At 31.9% G+C, this 19,635-nt stretch overlaps 1 protein-coding gene across 2 annotated transcripts; it reads right to left on the bottom strand.

The window, feature by feature from the left end:
* Positions 1-3,785: 3,785 nt before the first annotated feature.
* On the bottom strand, positions 3,786-14,113 carry LOC106756183. Of its 2 annotated transcripts, none has more exons than XM_014638487.2 (17): positions 14,044-14,113; positions 12,774-13,147; positions 12,082-12,319; positions 11,323-11,600; positions 10,043-10,192; positions 9,729-9,862; positions 9,104-9,647; positions 8,927-9,021; positions 8,504-8,566; positions 8,321-8,409; positions 8,136-8,201; positions 7,347-7,976; positions 7,174-7,248; positions 6,994-7,064; positions 6,757-6,814; positions 5,177-5,441; positions 3,786-4,972 (listed from the first exon to the last, which is right to left on the bottom strand). In XM_014638487.2, the coding sequence occupies exons 2-17, from the start codon at positions 13,046-13,048 to the stop codon at positions 4,311-4,313; spliced, it is 3,693 nt and encodes a 1,230-aa protein (XP_014493973.1). In that variant the 5' UTR covers positions 13,049-13,147; positions 14,044-14,113; the 3' UTR covers positions 3,786-4,310. The 2 variants fall into 2 exon arrangements, with proteins under 2 accessions (XP_014493973.1, XP_022634266.1); XM_022778545.1 differs by lacking the exon at positions 14,044-14,113 and adding an exon at positions 13,553-14,021.
* Positions 14,114-19,635: the final 5,522 nt, after the last annotated feature.

Here is a 19,635-nt window from a genome sequence, read left to right as displayed (position 1 = left end):
TGTGCAATCGTAACAATTTTAAATTCAAAATCTATTAAATTTAATTTATATTACTTAAGTTCAAACCTATAGTAGAACAAGTAATGATAGCATGTTGAAGAGCTAAATCGATTTCTCAAATCTAGTTGTATATTATCAAACACTTTTCTCAACTATGCCCTATATTTTTTTTCACATTATCTCCTTGTTCTTTCAACCTTGTATTCTCAACCATAATATCAATGAACACATCAAGCAAGAAGCTCACAAATATAGGTGTAATAAATTTTCTACATATAATCTTTTATATTTATTTGAGATACTTTTTCTTATTTTTATTTTTAAAAAATATATGAAAATTTACTTTTATATAATCATTTTATTTTTATATCAAATAAATATAAAAGTGTTTTATTGTATCATTATTCTTAAAAAAGTTACATCACAGATTATCCTAATAATTATTTTTGAACTTTATATACACACTTATATTGAATATAACATTACAAATAACAAACTAGACAGGCAAAATGTTCTTCCTTTGACACAACAATCATATATTAGAAATCTGATACCTACCATAAATATGAATAACACACAAAAATCTAATATTTATCTTATAAACTCTTAATTTGGTTAGGGTTTTGAGAGCATCCGAAAAGTCTGTGATGGTGAATGAAATGCAAAGAAGTAAACAAGAGTTAGTAATGTTGTATCATTAAGTTGGATGCATAATTTAACATTATTTACGTGTTATTATGTAATTGGTTCATTTTAGTGTTTATGACTATTATTGATTGTGAAGAAATTATAAATTATGGATCAATCACATAAGAACACGTAGATGATGTTAAAATATTGTGACAAAAAATTATGATTGTCCAAAGTTGCATTGCAGACAAAAACTTTGCCTTCTGACACATTTGTTCCCAATCTTAGAATCTCAAAATTAATTAGCAGCAACAACTAAGTCAATGGTTGTGGTATTGTTGGTGCAAGTTTTCACATGCCTGCATTTTAGACCTTTTGATTAGTCAATCCTCAAAGGTTGAGTGGTGGTGTACGTGTGAGTGGAAAGGGACTACACATAACACAATTAATTACATGCATGCTAAGTACTTGATGCACCACTGTACTTGCACATGCATATCAAGTAAGAACAATCACTCGTCTTTATGCATTAACCTGAACTCTGTTCATCATTTATTCATCCACTGCTTATAATATTTTTACTACACTACGTTCAATAGTTTTATTACTATCAATAGTTTCGCTTAATTGAAACCTAAAACAGTTTGAATATTTAAAATTATTTAAGATATGATACTTGTTAAAGGTATTCTGATGTTCAAGTCAGTAATATAATCAATTGGTTAACTCAACAAGTGATGTATATAATATGTATAATGATCTTAAAGTCATACTTGAGACATTTATTTATATTTGTTGTTATAAATCTTTATTTTTCGTTGGCCTAAGGACGACTCAATCACATCTTAATCTGCATTAAGGGTTTAATAAGTTATTATTACTGATAATCTGACCATATTATTAAGTCATACTGGATACGGCCTAGATGATCGATGTAGGTGATCAGTATGAAAAGACCGTCTAAATAGACAACCTAGAAAGACCACTTATAATATATTTAATATTACGTTCAATAGTTTTATTACAATCAATATAGTTTTGCATAATTAAAACGTAACACAGTTTAAATATTTAAAACTGTTTGGGATATAGGTACCTATTAAAGATATTTTGACGTTCAAATTAATAATATAATTGATCGGTTAGCATAACTAATGATGCATATAATGTGTATAATGATTCTAAAGTCATACTTGAGACTTTTATTTATACTAGTTGTAATAACCTTTATCATTCCCGGACCTAATAACGGTCCAATCACACCTTAATCTGCATTAGAGACTTAATAAGTCATTACCACTAATAATCTGATCATATTGTTAAGTTATACTGGACACCACCTAGGTGGTCAGCCTAGATGTTGGTCTGGAAGGATGACTTAGGTGGACGGCCTAGAAAGACGACCTAAATGGATAGCATGAGTGGTGTTTGGTCCTCAAGGCAAACCATATAGTACACACCGGTATAAGAGACCCTACACCTACAGTACAAAAATGTCTTTTAAATTTTTATTCTATTTAATAATCTCACATTAACTAAAAACCAAAACTTAAAACAGTTTAAATATTTATAATTTAAATTTTTCTTCTATTTTTTATATATCGAATGAGAATGAGTGACTCTAAGAATCGAAACATTACTTATTATATAAAATAAGGTCTTATACTAATTTTGTTTTATATATTTATAATAATTATTTAATATTTTTATTCACTTTAATTTGATTGAATGTGATCTGTACATTTTTCTGAAAAGGTTCAATATAATGTCTTTTGTTCATAAAGAGATAACCTAAAAGTTTAGTTTCACACATTTGGTTCTACTGGAATACGTGGAAGGTACATGATGGAGGTTGACAACGCGAACAAGAAATTTCTAGAAAACATAAAGATTACATCAAATTAAAAATAAATTGTGAAAAAATATTAAATAATTACCATAAATATTAAGATAAAAAATATTATTAAACGATAATTACCATAAATATTAAGATAAATACATCTGTTTTGAATATTAAAAAAAAAAGTTATCATACATCATTTTAGTCGTTTCAAACATGATTGTTTTTCATAAATTATACTTATAAGTTCAAATCAAAGTTGCCTAGTCAATAAGTACTCAATAATTTTTGAATGTTATATATTAATAATAATGTTTGAAGTTGTTAATTATAAACATTTATTAGAACACAGAAGAAAAACCTTTAATTAAGAATGTTAATGAAAAATTTTCAGTATATTTTATTACTAATTAAAATGTAAATGCTCTCTTGAAGTCAAAAGTTAATGAAGGAATAGAATGAATGCATTCATAACCTTGTTCTTATAACCAAGGACAATTATTTTTGTATGATATTTTTAAAAAATTTAATATTTTTATTAAAGTAAATAAAAAATGCTTAAAATAATTCATTGATTCATGAAAGCAAAGTGAATAAATCTTTTTTGTAAATCATATCGTATTGATTTAGCATTTAGCAGACTCTTATATTCGATGATTAAGAATTTGAAGGAAGTTCTAAGAAGAGTGGTTATAATATAATTTTATTGTGAGAACGTAGTTGTAATATAGTTTTGGTGTGTGGATTTGTGTACTACTTTTGAATGAATAATGAGCAAATGGAATTAAAGTATTTGGAAAGATAGCAATATGGGTCATTATCGGCGTGCTTATATATTAACCGTCCAATCTTGAAGAGATTTTAGAGGACAACTTTATTTTTTGTTCTTAGTTTAATTAATGCATACGTCTCTTTTGATTAGGTACCATTTTATCATTTATAGCAAAGTAATGTTTCTTTTGTCTTTTCTTATAGTGTATCAGATTGAGAGTGGGGACCTGCATTAAACTATTCAAACCAAGGAAAATGCAAGATTTATTTTAACCACACTTTATCTTACCAGGTTATCTGATTCTTTTTGCTGTGAAAGCTGCAAGAAATAAATAAACTAACACTGATTCATATAATAATAAATGGTGCAGTCAATCCTTGGCTAAGAAGTCAGAATTGGCCTAGTTTTGTGGCATTTTGTCATGAGAACTTTTCTGATAAATATGAAATAATTTCTTGATTGGAAGAGTAAAAGAAAGTTTACATGATTGAATGATGAAGGTTAACTGAGAAAAACAGCAGAAAATAAGGAGACTGATTTATATGTTAAATGCCAGAAAACCTATATTAAAATACCATTCTCCATTAATCAGGAGAAATCAATCAATAATGTGCGAGTCAAGTTCTACAAGGCCAAAATACATTATACACTGTAACTTTGCTGAAGTCACAGCTTGAGAAATGAGAACACTATTTCTGAAGTCACAGCTGAAGTGAATGGCAGAGGGCTATAAATTAATCTTCTATATAGATAGCAATTTCTGAGACAATGATTAGAAACCCAGAAAAACTAGTTAGATTCATGAGAGAAGTGATCTAAAAACGCAATTTCATGAAATCCATGTTTGAAGCTTCCTCTATACAACTTTCAGAAAAAAATATGGAATTGCAATAACAAGTTTCTCCACGTCTCCCGTTTACTCTAAAAATGTGTCAAAATTTGTAATCCCAATCACCAGAGAAACTCAAGCACCATCAGGATCTTGATGCCAACAAGGTTTCAGTGAATACATACAAACTCTCCTTCAGACATAATACGTGTAACGGGTAGAGTGTAAGCTATATTCCTTCACATTAGCATATTTAAGTCTGATAGGTCGTCCATTGGAATTTCAAGGCCAATAGAATCATGGTCTTGCAAACCATCTTCGTCAAAGTTCAACCAAGAACTAAGATCGTGTGCGCCACCAAATTCTTCTATTGAACTTAAATCAGGTAATGGTAAATTCCCAAAGTCATTGGATTCCTTTATTTGAGAAGTGTCCACAGCAGATAATGTAGCCCCATCTTTGCTACCATTTTTTATTGTATCATTTGCTGGTAAACGAACAGAATCCTTTGCTTCCATAAACCTATCATGTCCACTAGCACTAATCTTTTGCTTCTTAGCTTTTGGTTTGTTCTCATTTTGGCTACTGTCCACTGACATCCGTCCAGCTCTAGCAATAGAATTTTGCCTGCTCTGGTCCCGGCTTTGATTCCTGTCTCTCTCACTTCTCTTTCCCTTGACTCCACCATGAACAGCACCATCAAGATTTGATGCTCTTGAGGAAGAACCACTGACACCACCATTGACCAGCATTTCCCTCTTCTTTTCTTTGATAAACACGGACCCATTCTTGGATGATGCTTGTTCAGATGACTGAATTGAACCTTGAAAAGAATCAACCAATCCCCTGTCTGCATAATCTCTATGGCAATCATATTTCTCGGAAGCACTAGAAATTGCACCTGTAGCAATAGACACAACAAAAATTAAGAGGAAACAATCAAGTCAACTAATCAACACAGACAAATCTCTAACAGTCAATGAAACAACACTTGCACAAAGGAAGAAACAGGGTGATTGCTTATCAATGTTTTCTAAGGCCCAATATATACTGAAAAGAGTAACAACACATCCCATTCAAATACAAAGGCATAATTTTGGAATACCTGATTTTCTGGCTTCAATTTGATGGGAAATTTTGTTACATGTATTACTGGCTGTGCCAGAGACCATACAATCTGCAGGCTGAGTATCATTCTCACGTGAAGGTGGGGCAAACATTATATTTTGTAGGGTAGGTTCACTAAAGCAGTTAATCCCAGACTCTTCGTATCTTTTACATCTTCCAAGAGTACGCTTAATAAAACCCAAAGCAACTTGCTTAGACACCTTGTGAACTGCACCTTTTGAATTTTTGCTTCCACGGCTTGCCTGCAAACATTTTAAAGTGATGAACTAATTATTACAGCTAATTAAAGGACTCCACTCTTTCATTAACAAAATATTCCCAATTACCAATGACCTTTGAATTTCCTACATTACCCACAATTCAATAAACTGATTGTCTAGAAAAGACTACATTATATATGGAGAAATTGTCTACTGATGACACTCGTAAATTTTCAGGCAGAAGATCATCACCATTATCATAGAAACTAGAAAGAACTTGCGTGGAAACAATGCAGAAATGGAATGGGGGAGGGAGAAACTATGAATCACTCTCATGTATGACTCAAAAAGATAACCAACAACACAAACTAAAAGACAACTATCTAAAGAAGTAGAAATCCAAGTTCCCAACACAGCAGCAAACAACACAGCATGTCTCGCAAATTCTAAACCCCGAGCAAAAAAAGAAAAGAACTTGTCTGAATCAGTAGGAATTCACTCTCTACACTGAAACCAAATCTAGCAAGGACCGATTTGGTGTTTAAGCATGTAGGTTTTACAAAGCCAAACAATATCTGCAAAGCAACCATATATGTTGCTCTGCATGACTGTATGGCAGGTACAAGGCCAAATCACTGTTATGCTCTGCCTGGTTATCAGAGCCGGAGCACATAACTGGGTTATTTGCTTACTGATTCATAAATGTATCTAATTAAGATACCAACAACGACCCCAAGCAGATTAAACTATCTAAACTTGGTCCTGGAAAACCATTTTTTTAATTGGGGACTGATGTTATTCATGATATCAAGGTGAAGAAAAACTGTTGTACTAAATTGCAAGAGGGGCCCAAGGTGGAGGAAAGTTGTGCACTGTGTGTGTGAACGAACGTTTTTGTTTGATTTAGCATGAAGGCTAGGACACTTGCTCACTCTAGCTTTTGAGGTATCGCACAAGGTGTTTAAGCAAAACGTAAAAAATGCAGTAACAAGAACTGAACCCATTGACTCGGAAGGCTCATGTGCGGTATCACCAGATCACCAAGTTTTCTTTTAATAAGTATATGCAAAAAAAAAAAAAACATATTCAGACATTTAAAACATTATTTTACTTCCACTGATTCAAATAGTTTAATTAGTAACTATGGTTCAACCGGTACCCAATGCCTAGTTCTGATAAAATTGGTCCAAACTAGTGTAATTGTGTATTCTATTATAAAGTACAAGATTTTATGACTAGTGGGATATTTTATTACAAATCTTGTAAATCTTAAAATAAGTATAAAAATGGTTAAGGAGATTTGTAAATCATATCTTAATAAAATACAAAAAAAGGTTAATAGAGGAATATTTTGTACCAATCTCTTTCTGTAAGCCGTTTCAGTAAGATGGTCGAATGCAGATTGTTCAATCTTCCTGCACATTAAGCACAAAATCTTAATAAAAATCAATTACATCTCAAGCACAAATTCAAGAAATGGAAAGTCGTTACTCATGAATACTGGAAAACAAAAGGAAATTAGGACAAAAGCTATAAAGATAATGAAATTAAAGATACAAAGAAGGATCAGAGGAAAAACATATTTAGCACTTACCGCCTTTCCACATCCCTCTCTTCTTGAATTGCTCTATCAATTTTGTCCAAAGTACTCTTCTTCCTTTGATTCTATTAGTAAATCAAAATAAGGGATACAGATATAAGAATGGACCAAATTTAAGGTCAATGAGATAGATTTGATAAAATAATTAACGTGAAAAATTATTTCAATGTACACCTGTTCGTATAGTGCTTTCTCAAGTTTCACAATGTCTTGATTAATAATGGCTTCATCTTCCTCAGCTAAATCAGGCTGTTCCAAGCAAAGTAAGATTAAGGATTATAGACATAAATCTAGTAAGCTTCAAATAACTATAATAATTGTAATTACATATATCAAAAAAAGCCTACCAATATTTCAGGATATAAGCCAATGCTCTGCAACTCAAGCAGCAGTTTGTCATCCAGAGACATCAGGTGATACTGGCCATCAGGAGAAGGAAAGCTAGGAACACTTAACTCAGCATGCTGTAGTTGATCAAGATCATTTGAACATATTTCACTAGTGTGTGTGATATCTGAGAGGGAAAATTCTTCATCACCTTGCCAAACTCCAGTGCTTTGTAAAGAACTGGATGTGTTTGGGTATCTAAATGTGTTGGATGTGGTGCTCTTATCACAGGATAGTCTATCCAGCACGCAGTTCTTCTGAATTTGAAGATCCACCTCTGATTCAACTTCAGAATCCATTCTATCCCGATCTTTGGGTTCAAAATCAATTTGATTACAAGAACCACAGTGAGAGTCATCACTGGCACATTGTCGAGATATATTCTTTGCATCAATTTGGTGATATGATTCTTCACACTCCTCTTCTTCAATTAAAGCACAGAGAAGTCTTTGAAATAGTGGGGTAACCTTGTCCGGTCTTTCCATGTCCTTCTTTCCGGCCAAAGCATCAAACTTAGTTAAATCCTCATCACATTGACTTCTCTTTCTTTCTTCTGAATCTTGAGTGGTCTTGTTATTTATAACAACACCCTGAGGAAATACAAACTTTCTACTAATCACATTCCTCCAGATGAAAATTGTGGTTTAATAGTGAAAACCTTAAGTTTACAGAAGAAGATCAAAACAGAAGTTCTTCAATATTGACATAATGAAAGATATAGGATAGTTTTTATAATGCCAAACACTTACCAACAGATCTTGATCAATGCCAAACATATGAGATAAGCTTTTATCAAATTCCACGGCAATATTGAGCTGATTAAACAACCAAAAAACAAAAAATCAGTAAGTCGGAATCTATTCACGAATTGGGAGTCAGATGGTAACTTCACATTTCAAGAAAAAACACAACATGCTTAAGACCCAGTTGCTACCTGTTGCTTCAAGTAAGATGCATCATCCAAGCTGATAGAAGCAAAAATAGACTCCATTTTATTCCAGAAAGGACCCGAGCAAGCAAGGTCTACAGAAAATAAGCCACCAAAGTAGTGAAATATAAAATTACAAACCAAAAAGAAAAACATTTAGAAGAAGGTAGAATGGTTAAAGAAGCATACCGCTAGCATTACGAGCAGCATTTGCAGCTTTACATAACTCTTCACGATCATCATCAGATTCACCTGGAAAATCACAATACACTGTGTGTAAACATAATGAAAAGAAAACATATATAAAAATACTTAACTTGCTACATATTAACCTGAAAATGAAATTAAACCACTTATTGAATACAGAAAATAATTTAATGATAGAATAAGTTATATTTAAAATAATATATGTATAACTACAGAAAATTATGTTATTGTAGACTCTACATGCCTGAAAAGTTCAGTGTGATATGGAATTTGTTAAAATATTTCAGTTTGGTAAAACCTACACACTAATATCACTACCACACATATGCAGAGTGAAGGAATTTAGCCATCCCTATCATAGAACAAAAATTCCCAAATAAATAAGCTTCTAAATATCAACAGTACCTCCAAAATCAGCAGAACCAATGTTCAGTTGCTTCCCTACACGAGCCACAACTTTGCGCTCTTTCTGCTTTTTTGAAGGAGGGCGACCATATTTGCTGCATTTAACAAAAAGATAAAGACAGTTTTAGAAATGAAAGGAGAAAGGACGAACTAGATCTAAAATTAAAGTAAACTCACATTTTACTCTTATCATTAGGCTTCATGTCCTGTACTGGCTTCATTATTGGTCCATTTTCTGCCTTCTCCCTTCCAGAAGGGAGGCCTGACCTAACTAATGATAAATTCCTTCCATTTCTTCCATGTCTCTGCACACTATCTCCAGATTCATCCGTTGATATCTTATTCTTCCTTATTTGAAACATTGAAGCCCCAGCCTTATCTGGTGCCATACCAAAGTCACTGCCATTCACTCCTCCTTTCTCCTTTATTTTGTTTTCCCCAGCTCCAGATTCTTCACTTTCAGATAATCCAAATGGAGATGAAATATCATCAGGCGGTCTTTTATATTTTGGATTACTATGGTCTACATTGCTTGCCAGTGGAAATCCATTGTTGCCAGCAGAAGAAGCTTTAACACTGAAATCGGAAGTCAAACAGCCTTCGGATGGGACCTGAACTTCGAGATTGCGCGAGGCAGGAGAAACTACTTTAACTCTTCGTGAGCGTGAATTTTTAGGTGGTCTCTGACCAACCCACTGGGTCATTGGATGTATAGAAGAACCTATGGATGTAAAAAGGCTTTTAATTATTTGTTATAACAACCACTGAGACTTCATATTAGAATTTGAAGGCAGTTACCAACCAGGAAAAGCTGTAGATGAAGGTTGAGTGTTTGATGATTCTAGTGCACTAACTGAACCTGTCCTTGGTGCTCGAGATACCTTGTTTTTAATTATTGTGTTAGGGCTGCTCGCCAGGTCCTCCTGAGTGCTGGCCCTATTTATAGAAACAAAAATTTAATAAATTTATAAATAAAAATCAAAACACATAAATGTAAATAACAACCTATGTAAACATTATTGTGATAAATCTAAGTCTAGAATCAAACAAAATTGACAGATAAAACAACTAGGATGTAGAAGTAGAAATAAAGACCATGTCACAATATGTTCAAACCTGGTGTTTCCTTTAGCAACAACTCTCTGCTCAGCTATGTGCTCCCTGTGAACAGAAACACCTTGCTCATTTGTAAGCATCATGCGCACACCTGTATTAGTAAGCTCTGAAGAGCCCTCAGACTTGATTCCACCCGATCCAGACTTCAATCTTCACCCAAAAAACGGTATTAATACACAAGAGAACTACTTTTACTTTTCTGTTCCCCAATAACAAAAGTTGCAACAAACCATTTGCCAATGATATGACAACCTAATATTTGTAGAATCAAACAAATAAACAATATTCCAAAGAGGAAAATTACTGGACAAAAATATTGGTGGGAGAAAAAGACCATGCAATATAATGTAGATGAACTTCTATCTAGTGCTAATTGTGATAGGTTAGTCAAATGAAGAATATAAATAAACAATAAACACGTAATTCAAACTTAAAAGCATTCCTGAGTCTATCCTCTAGCAGTGAAACTAATCAACATAATTAACATGAATACATTCATCAATTGTGAATGTAATATACAGAAAGGTCTACGAATCATCTATCTAAGTCTAACAAGCTCCATCTTGGATATATTCCTGTTACTTATTCATAAATTATTTCACTACCAAACGTAGAAAGCAAAGCACGTAACTTTCCAAGGAAGGAATAAAAAAGACCTTTGAACAAGTAATTATTCAGAGCATTACTTTAGTATAAGTACTTCTCTAACCAAATTTTTTTTCATAGAAAAATGGGGATTATCAAAAGTGTCTGAATTAAAAAAAAAAAAAATGCAATATCCCTTTCTCAACTACAAAAAATTACACCATGGAAAAAAAAGCAAGTCCAAGGGATCATCCAATATATTCTCTGAACAATCACCAAACAGGAAAAAAAAAGTGTACAGAAAGAAAGGTGAGAATTAACATCAAAATCCCCAAACTGAAAGCTGTAATTTAACCAAACAAAAACAAAAATGCCCAGAGGCCCAGGCTCCGCTTCTGTTTAATAGCCAATGAAGAGAATGGAAGTAAGAAAGTTTTTTTCCCCTTCTAAACAAGTAAACAACACGAATGCTTTAAAAACTGATCAAATAGCAACAGATTACTGAATGAACCAGATAAGTACAAGTATCAATATTGCGACGCACTAAATGGATTCATTCAGAGTGCTTTAGTTCACACTTAGTGAAATAGTCTTCATATGTGATAAGGCGTCCAAGACACTCTCCATCTACAATTTACATTTGAAAAATATATATTGCAATTGAGAAGAAAGAAGAAATAAAACTAAATAACTACCTGAAACCCTGAGCATCATAAAGTCGCATCTTCAAATCAGCATTTGCCTTTGGAAGTGCAGTTATTTTTACATCCCTTTCAGTAGTTGTAATTCTGTTTCCTACAGTTCCAACAGACCTCTTTTTCTTTATTTTCTGATCCAACCCTTCACCTCCAGCAAGTAATCTGCGAGTTTTCTCTTCGTTTCGAACAGAACTCCCTCCAAGTGTTTGAACCAGATTTGCATCCTTCTCTGTGACCATCCGTGACCTTCCAATAGCAGCAGACCTACTTTCCTCCTGAGAGCATTACAGAGTGTGCAAAGTCACGAAGAAAGAGTGAAAGTAAGCACAAGCAGATTACTAACATAAATTAATTAATCAAAACCAAGAAGAAAACAGATCAAAAAGTTGTCCATTTTTAAAATATGGCATTTGTACTATCATTTATCAATGCTTTACTTGGAGATTTAGATGACAGATTACTCAATTATTCCATTCTAAAATGTTTAAACTAGGCTAGAAGCATCTTGAATATTTTCTTTTGGGATTAAAAAGGAGCTTGAAAATTTAAATGAGTAAATTGATCTGTATATGCATTCCTATTTGGCCCACGTAAATATTAAAGTCCATATTATTAAAAATTATGTAACAATATACATGACAGGTCAGCAATATAGTATTTTAGAATAATAATAATAATAATAATAATAATAGCATCTTTCATTACACAGATAAAGAATGAAAACATGGAAGCAACAATAGTACAACATTTACACACCCGCACATCTGCCACTGATGTACGAATTCGCTTGTTCAGCATTGAATTTGAGGTCCTTGCTTCTGATCTCTGGGTTAGATTATCATTAGGAATTTTGTGAATCTGGTTACCCATCTTTGTCAAGTTTACTCCACTTCCCCTATCACTAGATAAATCAGTTCTTTGTCGCTTCTTTATGTTTAATGCCTCGTACTTTTCCAATTTAGATAAAGATTCCCCAAGCATTTTTGATCTATCCCTGATGAACATCATACAGTTGCATTAGGACATCAACTTGAACACAATGTGTCATAACATGATAGGTAAACAATTTACATTTGAAACTAACTTCTACAGTAGACAAAGCATAATCACAAATATTTTACAAATCTTAAGGTCATATAGAATTAAGAAAAAGACCGAGCACACTGATATTATGGTAAAAGCCTCACATTTAATAGAATAAACTACTTTACCTAGCACTTTCTCCCACGAACTAATGGACTAATATTTTGGGTTCAACTTTCCTCTTGTACTCAATTCCTACCATTCTCAACAATTACACCCATTACACCAGCTGTAAGGTAATGAGATCATTCATTTCACAATTGACTAAGCCATACTAAATTCTGTTTTTCACTCAGCCACTCAAATAGAACTTTTTGGCTGTAAAAAATATGTTGGAGGAAATTGGGTAGAAAACAATCATATACCTTGCCTTTCTGGAGGCATCCTGTACACTTTCTTTGAAGTGCTTTAGTTCCCCTGAAGCTCCAGGAGCCATGGGTTTAGGATGTGGACCTCCAAAAGATTGGTCTTCAGACGTGTTTCCAGCAGAGACACCAAGAACCCTTCTTAGCTCTCCAGTATATTTTCTGTTGCCTACGGTAATTGAATCTAGTGGCAAACACTGTGGCAAGGGTGGCATATCCGAAGAAGTTATCCCGCTGCTGCTGCTACTGTTCAAGTTATTTCCAGAACTCAACATTAAGTTGTCAACCTCACTAAAGCTTAGAAGGCAGGCCAAAAGAAATACTTTCTTTTGCACTGCAAGATCAAACCAAGTCTCCCAATTCCTGCCTGAAACCTATTAATGCAGAACAGAAATATTGATTATTACCCGCTAGAAAAGATTTAGATAAACTTTTCCACAAACATTGTAAGAGAAGAAAATAAGATAAAATGAATTGAATTTCTCTCATAAGTTAAAATCAACTTTAGCACTAAACTTCAATATAAGTTTCTCATTAAACTTGTCCAAGGGCTGAAGATGGTTACTTTTAATTTATCAGAAAAACCCAATTCATTTTACTTCCTAATGTTCTTCTCCTTAAGTGTTTACGAAGAAGCTTATCCAAACAATGCTAAAGTACATTATTATATTATAAACAAATTAATAACGAATCCATTTACAGCTCCAAATAGATTTATAGCACGAGATCGAGCAAGACGAAAGGAAAGCTGAAACAAACTACTTATGAAAACTCCTTACTGCATGACGCTCAATAGAAAAATGAGCAAACTCCCACTAACATCAATGAAGCCATCTCATCCCATTTCAACGAAGGTTGACACTCCCTAACGTACATTGCCAATTTCACGAAATCACAACACCAAATTCCCCCGCAACGAATAAAACTAAATGCCAAACATCGCATAGTTCAGAAAATACTAGTAAAACCGAAAACGAATTTCCCCTCTCTAACAGTTAAAAAGAAAAAAGAAACAAAATTGGACCGAAATTCTGCAGTAAAACCGAAACGGCAACGAATAAAGAAACGAACTAGATGGTGGCAACCATCATACAGGCAAGGGTGTAGGAAAATTCACGAAAGATCGGAATTGGGGATACGAGGGAGAATCAATTCGTCGAAAAAAAAAAAAACCTAGGTTGAATTAGAGAAATTGGGGATAAGAGGGTTGAAGATTAATTGAAAGAGAGAATTGAAGCAACTGAAAATCGAAGATCGGAAAAAATAATACCTTCAAGCGGAATTGAACAAAGTCAAGCGCAGATCAAAGTCGCAGAGTTGAGTCCCAAAAAGGTAAAGATATATTCATATATATTCATATGTATTATATTATGTAATTATGTATTATATTACATATTATTATGTAATTATGAATTATACTATATATTATATATCATATAATAATTATTATATAGTGATTAAAATACAGAATGTTATATTATATATTATATAGGCATAAAAAAACAGTTGTAAAGTGATTAAGTACAAAAATAAGACCCAAAAGATAATAAAACTATTTTTAGGAAAATAAAAATACTACTATGAACCAAAATAACGCGGGAGGGTACATTCTACGCCGCCTCTACCTTCACCATTCGTATGTATCTTTATGAATTCTACTACACTAAGTTTAATAAATACATGAGATTATTAATTATCGTCATAATTTGAATTACTTGACATTAGTACAAAAGTTTTATATCGATAATGTCTGAAAATTAAATTCCACTTTATTTAAGTTCACAAACAAAAATAAAAATAAACATAGTTTTCTTATAACAATAAAAGTTCATCTATCAATTTTAATAAGAATACTTTAGATCTTATATTTAAGTTTTCTGCTCATTTGATTTAATTCAATCTTTACTTTTTTTAAGACTCAATATTAAATATACTTAATATTTTTTTTTTTTTCAAAAACCTTTCTATTTTTTATCCTTCTTACACCTCTTTTCATTTTCTTTCACTTCTCATTACCTTCTTTCATTTCTCTAACACGTAATAATTTCTAAAGAAGAAATTTAACGGAAGAAATTATATTAAATCTTTTAAAATAAACCAAAAAGAATATAGTAATAAAAATAAATCAAAAATATAAATATAAAATCAAATTATTAATTAAATTTAAAACTAAACAATAGAAATAGTCTACGAGAATGAGTATATATTTTGTAAAAGTCATCTGAAAACTAAAAAAGAAAAATAAATTATTTTATTTTTTACAAATAAATCAAACTAAACATGAATATCTATATATGTTTAGAAGAACATTTTAATATTTAAAAAGAATATTTTAAGAAAAACTAATATAGATTATTGGAAAATGACTAAAAGTTATTAGGAAGTCAACAACTTTATTAAAATAAAAGACATGATCATTTATTTAATTATAAAAAATAAAAAGATATTGCTAAAAAATATTATTTATGGAAACAGAGCTAAGAAAATATTCAAATATTGAGATGAAATTATTTAAAAAAAATAAACGTAAGAATGATATTTTAGAATTGATATATTTTTTTTAAGTGGTGAAACTTGATTATTTTAATATTAAAAATGTTTGAGTATAAATAAATATTTCATAAACAAGTTTTATTACTTATAAACACATCATCTCTTTATAAATCATTTTTCTACAGTATTTTGTCTTCTCTTTTCCTATGTTCACTCTTTGGTTATTTGTTTGAAGATCTCAGACTATCATGGTGATCTTTGTGAGGAGTTCTTCAAGTTCATCCAATTAGTTTCTTTAACTGAGTAAGTCAATTTTTTGTATTTTTATCTCTATTTGATTTGTTTTGTCTTTTGCATGTGAGCTTACTCAGTTTACATGTGTTTTTTTAGTCGTTTATATGAGTCGTTGTTGATCTTTATCATAATGGTATGACTTTATCTTTTTTTTAATGTTTTTATGTGCAGATAAAGCATCTCTAAGTTTAGAGGTGTTGAGCTACCTCAAAGTTGTTGAGACAAAAACCATTTTCCGTGATAGAGCATTGGACGATGGTTTGTACCACTAGGCAGGCTCATCACAAAGGACTTCAGGGGTTGCCAGTGTTGGGAACCAGGTTAGGTCGTTAGGTGCATAATGGATTTAGGGCCATGGAACGTATTTTTGAAATTGGTCATCAATTACCAACATGTTGTAATTGATTACCAGAACCAAACTAGTAAATCCTGCATTTTACTCATTTGGATATGTCTTAGATCCATCAAAACTAGAAAAATCAGGTTGTTGTAAAAAACAGATAAGAATAATCGATTATCTCACTTGATAATCTATTATTTTAGTCAGAAAGTTGTAATTTCTTCAAAGCTCTCGTAAATAATCGATTATTACGTATGATAATCGATTATTGTCGTCGGAAAATCATCCAGGACAGTTTTTGGTGGTTTTTAGGGTTCCGGGTATAATTTTTGGACGTTTTTTAGGTCGTTTTGGACCTTTCTGAAATTGTTAGTGATGCTTTCAAAGCCATTTTCTTTGTCTAAATATGAGTTACGGGGTTTTGTGTTGTTTAGTGATTCTCTTGGGACTGTTATTGTTTGCAACTGTATATGGAATGATTTCATGCGATTTGGATGGCCTTTGTCTGAGGGTTCGCTATGTGAGTTGTGCTTGCTATGCAAAAATCCCCTGGTTTCACTGTGGGACTGTGTGCGCTATGCGACTAGTCCAAGTGGGTTTCACTCTTTTTCTTCTTCTGTTTTGGATTGATTAATGTTGTTTGCTTGACAGAGTGTCATGTATGTTTACATATTAGACTTGTGAGGGTTGTAAGAATATAATTGTGAATCAAGATGATATAATTGAGTATGATTTGGAAATCTCAAGGTGAGATGATTAGAAGTGATGGTAGAGGATTTGTTGTTGTCTTGTATAAATGTATGGAGCTTTGAAATGGTAAGTCTATTCCGACACTCTAAGGACCATTCATGCTCAAATATAGAAGAATGATGCCTGTGGTGAGAGTAGCGGGAGGTTCTTGTCTATAGGCTTAGAGTTTAGCCATAGACTGGTATAAGGACTAACCTTGTATAGTGTTGGGGAGTGTTAGCTGAACTATACAAGTGCAAAGACTACCAATAGTTCGACATTTATACAAATCTGGATGAGTCGTGTTGAGTAGTTGATGCATGGTTAAATTGTGTATATTGTGTTGTTTATAATTCAAACTAATGGTAACATATAATTGCATAATATGAATAATTTTGTTTATCTAGCTCACCCTTGCTTCTGCGTTTGTTTGTCCTTGTATGTTTTCTCTTTTGCGATGATCACCTGATTGGTGTGAGCTTAGGGAAACATTTGTTTTAGTTGCTTCCGCAATAGATAATCGAAAGGATTCAGTATAGAAGTCAGACGAATATACAGATGTAGATGTTGTCTTTCTTAAATTTGTTTCTTATATTAGTTAATTTATTATATATGTAATGTTTATTTTAGTAGTATTTTACTATTAAAAATGGAATGTTACATGTTACATCAAAATTTTCAAATGAAACTAAATCAAGATGAAAATGAAGAGACATGTTGATATTCTTAAAAATAAAACTAACGAAAAATATAATTTAACCTATATGTAACTATTTATGATATTTCATATAAAAAGATTATTTAAATTATAAATGATTATTTATTATCCAATAGAGATATTAAAATATATTACGAAAGCTATTTCTTTTTCAAATACATGCATTACTTATGAATTATTATCGACATAAATACAATAATATACTATAAGCAAAAGAACAATTTTCAAAATAATTTTTTTTATGTAAATAATCTGTATCAAAAGATAAATTGAATAAAATATTAACTTAAAATGAAATATTAATACCCGGAGTTACAAATCATGACTTGTATTAAGATATTAGTTAATAAGAAATTAATTGAGATATTGCATACTTATGGTACAATAGATACATTATGTTTTCATTTGTATATATATGACTTAGTAATGTGAACTTATCCTGATATTTAATTATACAATCCATCACAATCTTGAATTGAATGGTTTATTGGTAAGATATGTTTAGCATAAGTCTTTAAAAAATATTGTAGATATTTATTGATTAATATATCTCCTTTAATGCACTTATTCAAGCGTTGATTATTTTTGAATTGGTTGAATTAATGTATGTTTATTTCAATAATTTATTTAGTACATGATAAAAATGTTTACAAAAATAAAATAACTAAACCCAAGTAATATATGTAACTATTTATGATATTACATATGGAAAGATTATCTAAATTATATATAACTATTTAGGTTTAATACTGCTTTTGATCTCTAGGTTGGGAGTTGTGTTCAAAATGGTCCTATCTTTTTTCGTAACAATTGATCCCAACTTTTGAAAAAACGGGTCAAGTTAATCCTTTTTGCTAACGGCGTCAAAAATTTAACGGTAGAGCTACCACCCTGGACAAAAACATACATAACGTGTCAATTTTGAATTAAAAAAAAAAAAATTGACGCATTAGCTTCATCTTCCATCTTCATCAACCGTGAATTTAGGATTTTTTTTCCTCATGCCTGCTGCGCCGCCGTCTCCTTCTTCCTCCTCCACACATCAGCTTCTTAGGAATTGAGGGTGTTGCACACGTTTGTGTTGCATAATTTTCTCATTTTGATTTTGGATGGATAAAGTTAAAGGTGCCAAAGCATTAGCGACCTCTTTGGAAAACCTCGATTTGAATCCCCGATCCAACGTCAAATCCAAGTCTTCCATTGCCCACCCTCAATTTCTTAGTAAATTTCTAAACTTCAATATGTTTTTCTATGAAACGTAGTTTCTGTTGTTTGCTTTTAGAGATGGGGTGTTATGTTTATGTTTAGGTTTTGTTAAAGCTTTCACCTTTCAAAGCCCCATGATAATCGAACTTACTTTGTTTTGGGGATCAATTTAATTTCAAACACTGTGGTTCTTTGTTTTTGTGTTAATTTTAAGTAGAAAGTTCAAGTCATTACTCATTTGGGCTTTATTGCGATTGATATCTGTTTTTGATGGTATTACCAAATTTTGTGGGTATTGCACATTAATTAATTAGGTTTTGATCTGTTACACTGTTTAGAGTGTCCTCGGTTCGGTGATAATCATCTGAATCACCCGTGTTTATCAAATTAGGTAGCTCCACAACAACGACATTCTTTGTTTTCACAGCATTCTCTGAATTAATTGCAGAGTTGTTCAACTAGACTCCACTTAAAAGACTAAGAACCTGTCCATCAAGGGGCTAAGTGTTGAATTAAATTACACTGGTTACAATAGGTGGGTTTTGTGGGGAGGGGAGACAAAGGGAGAAGGAGACGACGCATACCTCTGGGGTCATGAGTGAAAAAACCCTAGATTCACGGTTGGTAGATGTGGAAGATGAAGGTGATGTGTCAATATTTTTTTTTTAAATTCAAAATTGACACCTAATATTACCTCACTGTGCCACGTATGAGACAACTCAATATGTTTTGTCCAGGGTGGTAGCTGCACCATTAAATTTTTGATGCCGTTAGCAAAAAGGATTAACTTGACCCGTTTTTTCAAAAGTTAGGATCAATTGTTATGATAAAAAGAAAAAAGTATGACCATTTTGAACACAATTCCCCAAACTAGGGATAAAAAACGATATTAAGCCAACTATTTACTATCCAATATCAATATTTAAATATATATTAAGAAAGTTACTTAGAATTATTATCAACATAAATACAACTGTATGCTACATTCATGCAATAGTAATATAAATATTTACAATAGTATGCTAGTTCAAATTTTGTAGTTTCGGTTAAAAAAAATAACAATTTTTTTGACAACATTTTGA

The sequence above is a fragment of the Vigna radiata genome, chromosome 2 (assembly GCF_000741045.1).
Source record: "Vigna radiata var. radiata cultivar VC1973A chromosome 2, Vradiata_ver6, whole genome shotgun sequence".
Lineage (NCBI taxonomy): Eukaryota > Viridiplantae > Streptophyta > Magnoliopsida > Fabales > Fabaceae > Vigna > Vigna radiata.
The sequence above is the reverse complement of the archived record's forward strand: the minus strand, read 5'-3'. Positions and strand labels throughout refer to the sequence as shown.

Excerpts from the sequence above, each read along its gene's own strand:
- LOC106756183 (XM_014638487.2), bottom strand. The coding sequence starts at position 13,048 with ATGTTGAGTTCTGGAAATAACTTGAACAGTAGCAGCAGCAGCGGGATA. Across the intron at positions 8,202-8,320 it reads CATCTTACTTGAAGCAACAG|CTCAATATTGCCGTGGAATT; the intron begins GTAGCAACTGGG and ends TTGTTTAATCAG. Across the intron at positions 5,442-6,756 it reads CGGCTTACAGAAAGAGATTG|GCAAGCCGTGGAAGCAAAAA; the intron begins GTACAAAATATT and ends AAATGTTTGCAG.